The sequence below is a fragment of the Pinus tabuliformis genome, chromosome J (genome assembly GCF_031772625.1).
Source record: "Pinus tabuliformis cultivar Carrire ecotype Pingquan chromosome J, CPIR1, whole genome shotgun sequence".
In the NCBI taxonomy this organism is placed as follows: domain Eukaryota; kingdom Viridiplantae; phylum Streptophyta; class Pinopsida; order Pinales; family Pinaceae; genus Pinus; species Pinus tabuliformis.
The window spans coordinates 1,092,282,703-1,092,286,154 of NC_142295.1; the positions used below are offsets into that span (position 1 = coordinate 1,092,282,703).

The 3,452-nt window shown below is 32.1% G+C and overlaps 1 protein-coding gene across 1 annotated transcript; it reads right to left on the reverse strand.

The window, feature by feature from the left end:
• Positions 1-2,241: 2,241 nt before the first annotated feature.
• On the reverse strand, positions 2,242-2,739 carry LOC149230837 (uncharacterized). The gene has a single exon (XM_089381436.1). The coding sequence runs from the start codon at positions 2,737-2,739 to the stop codon at positions 2,242-2,244; it is 498 nt and encodes a 165-aa protein (XP_089237562.1).
• Between the last annotated feature and the right edge of the window lie 713 nt (positions 2,740-3,452).

Consider the following 3,452-nt stretch of genomic DNA (forward strand, 5'->3'; position numbering starts at 1 on the left):
TTTGTTAGAGCAATAGTAGCAATGAAGATTAGGTGATGATAGACCAATATAAGTAAAATTATGTGAAATAAAATACATTCATGACCATGAGTCACACATTGTACTCATAGCATGATATATGTTGATATGATTTTTTGCTGTGGTTTTTAGTGATTTTAGTGATCTATGAAGTGTTTGATGTGTCTGGTATTTTCATAAGTTGGAATGTGTTGTATTAGGATATATGTAACATGAAAAGGATATATCATTGTAAGATTTGGATAGACATGCATACCTTTTTGTTATGTGTTCCCTAGTAAGATGATGTTTCTTGTGTAGTTTAACATAGTAGCCTATGTTAGAGAGTTTTTTAACACTCTAAAAGAGTGTGCCATGCATTGGATGGATACACTTAGGTGGACCATATTGGTTATAGACTTGGTGAAGTGAAATTTATATCTAGGGGGATTTCATCAAGAAGTTGGATGAACAATGTATGTGAAGGATTTCATGCTAGACCAACGGTTGCATTGGTTAGGTATCCATGTATTCTAGTGGATGGTTATTCCTTTATATGGACTTCAATAGTTTGTTGTCTACATGAATGAAAGACAAGGTGCAAGTGTCCAGTTGGACTGGAAGTAGATCTTGATGGACAAGAGGATCTTCATTTTGGTGTGTGCTATAGAGAAGATATAGATGAAAACCTTCACACATGAATACTAAGACAATTAATAGCTAAGGGGGAGTGTTACAATATCTAACCACTACTTGTCTATATGTATGTGTGATTATATTGGTCATTATTGTTAGAGTTAAAGAATCTATGGGAAAAAATTTATTCCTATTGTTTATGAGTCTGTTGAGAAATTCTCTCCAACTAAATAGTCTTCTAATTTAATATTTACCTAAAATATTTTATGAAAATGTTTTGGTACAATATAATTTTCCTACCTTAAAATATAGTCTCTTTATTAATATTAATATGTGTAACATTATTATTGTGCATATAAAATACACTCAACACAATTCTTTCATATCCAACTTCTATATTCTTTATAGAATTTTTGTTAAATGATGGAATATTATTTTATTTTATTAAAAGCTAGAATATTAATTTATTTTTTTTTAAATTTTAATGATAAAATTCTGTTTGAAGCATTTAAATTATTTAATTTCCGTAAAATAATAAAATAATAAATTTACTTTATAAAAAATAAAGTTGGGAACAATTTTAATATGAAATTTATATTTTAAAATAAAATTTATTTTTAAAGAAATATTAATTATAAATAATTAAAAAAAATTATAATAATAGAAGATTTAGACTTCATAAGAGTAGAATAGATGATAATGGGGTGTATGGTTAAATCGCTCTATGATGTAAAGGTTATTAGTTCCAAACTTCTATGGCAAAAATCCATTCATGTTAAGAGTTGATATAGTCCAGGAAATTATGATTTTGACAGCGTAAATACCCTTATCCCGTAATTGAGATTTCTCAAGCCACAAGTCAAGCCTAATATAATCTCTAGAAAACTTAAACAACATAACAAACAAACAAAAATATAAAATTTAGAAAAATTATTCAAACTAACTAATTTACAATTCGATACCTACAAATATTAACAATCCAATACATAAAAATATTTAATGTATATGTAAATCTACTCTTATTATAATTTTCCTTAATTAACAATTCAAAAGTTAAAGATATTTAATAAAAATGAAAATCTATACTTATGTCATTATGATTTTTTCTTAAATGGTTAATAATTCGAAAATTTTTCCTTAATTAACCATTCAAAAGTTAAAGATATTTAATAAAAACGAAAATCTATACTTATGTCATTATGATTTTTTCCTAAATTGTTAATAATTCGAAAATCAAAAATATTTAATTAAATGAAAATTTAACACTGGCAAATCATTGGGTTATTGTGAATTTTCCTAAATAATAATAAAGTTGTTAATGATTATCTTAACTTCCGATTAATTATTAAATCTAAATAAATTTTATCATGAATAAATAAAGGAAAGAAAAGATTCACTCATTGATAAAATACAGAGAAGTACTTCTGGACAATCAAACCCAATTGCAATCTATGACGGTGCACTTTAAAATGCAGAAAGAAAAGAAAGCCATTTGAATTAACTACTAGATGTTGTTAATTGCAGAATTCACTCATTAAATGTTTGGATGTCCATTAAATTTTGAGGTGAAAAAGCAATTTACAGTTACAGAAACGCTGAGAGTTGGGCTCAACAGGTGCAGCTGGTCTCCTCGATGGTAGGCAGACTCGGACTCCACCGCCTGCTTTTGGAGATCAAGTATCCCCTGAACGCCTCCTTCACCGCCGGATCGTCGCACTGCTGCACCAACCTCTCATACATCGAATCGCGACCTTCGCCGGGAAGAACGCAAGTCGAACCCGCGCTCCTCCCCCGCTGCGCCGCCTTGGATGCCTCTTTTTTAGCGGCGGCGTAGAGCCTCAACCCCAAGTCTTCCAAATTATCGGCCGCCGAAAGCGGCAGGAGAAAATAGAGCTCGCCCAGACGGAGCTCCTCCTCGGGCTGCAGTGGCCGGTTGACGGTGTGCAGATGACGCGAGGTACAAATGAAATGGAGGGGATGGTGTTGCAGCACTACCTTGACGGTAACGGGAGCCGGAAACTCGTCCACCCGGCCGTTTAGGTGGACGACCCTGATGGCATCGCTACTCGGCGGCGGCGGCTTTGTCCCGCAGGGGCACGAGACCATCGAACCCATAATTATTTTTGGTTGTGCAGGGAACAAAAAAGCAGTTGCCAGAGTGGATAAACAGGTAGAACACTGCCGGTAGCTCGAGAATATGGAATGGAGAGAATGAAGCATCGACGAACGTTGCGGCACAATCCATGTGTCTTCTTTATGAGAGAGACGATTGGACGCTGTGGGTAACAAACGTGTAAACACTGGACCATATGACGTATAACACCGACTGAACCCTAAGTCGCCAATGGTATATCTCGTGCAAGTTGCAAGATCCTAAGTCACTGTGTTTTGGAAAAATATTGAATAACTTTGAAGTTGCAAATTTATCCAATGAGATTAGCACATATGAAATTATACTCTTAATAGAAATCTTGATGATGCACAATGGTTGGTTCAAAAATGGGTTGACAAATGCATCTTGATGATGAAGCACAATGGTTGGTTCAAAAATGGGTTGACAAATGCATTCGAATCTGATTTAGGTCGAAAAATCTTTTCAAAAAATTTGATATAAATCACAAAAACTTGAAAAAAAAATTGTTTATTAATGTCAAATTTAACAAATATTAAGAATAATAATGATTTAGTTAATTTTGAGAGAATATTTATACCATATTATTAACTATTTTTTTTAAATATTTTTCATTTTTATTTAATATACTAAGCTTCTATTTATATCATTATATATTTATAAACAATTATAAAAAAAAAAATTACAA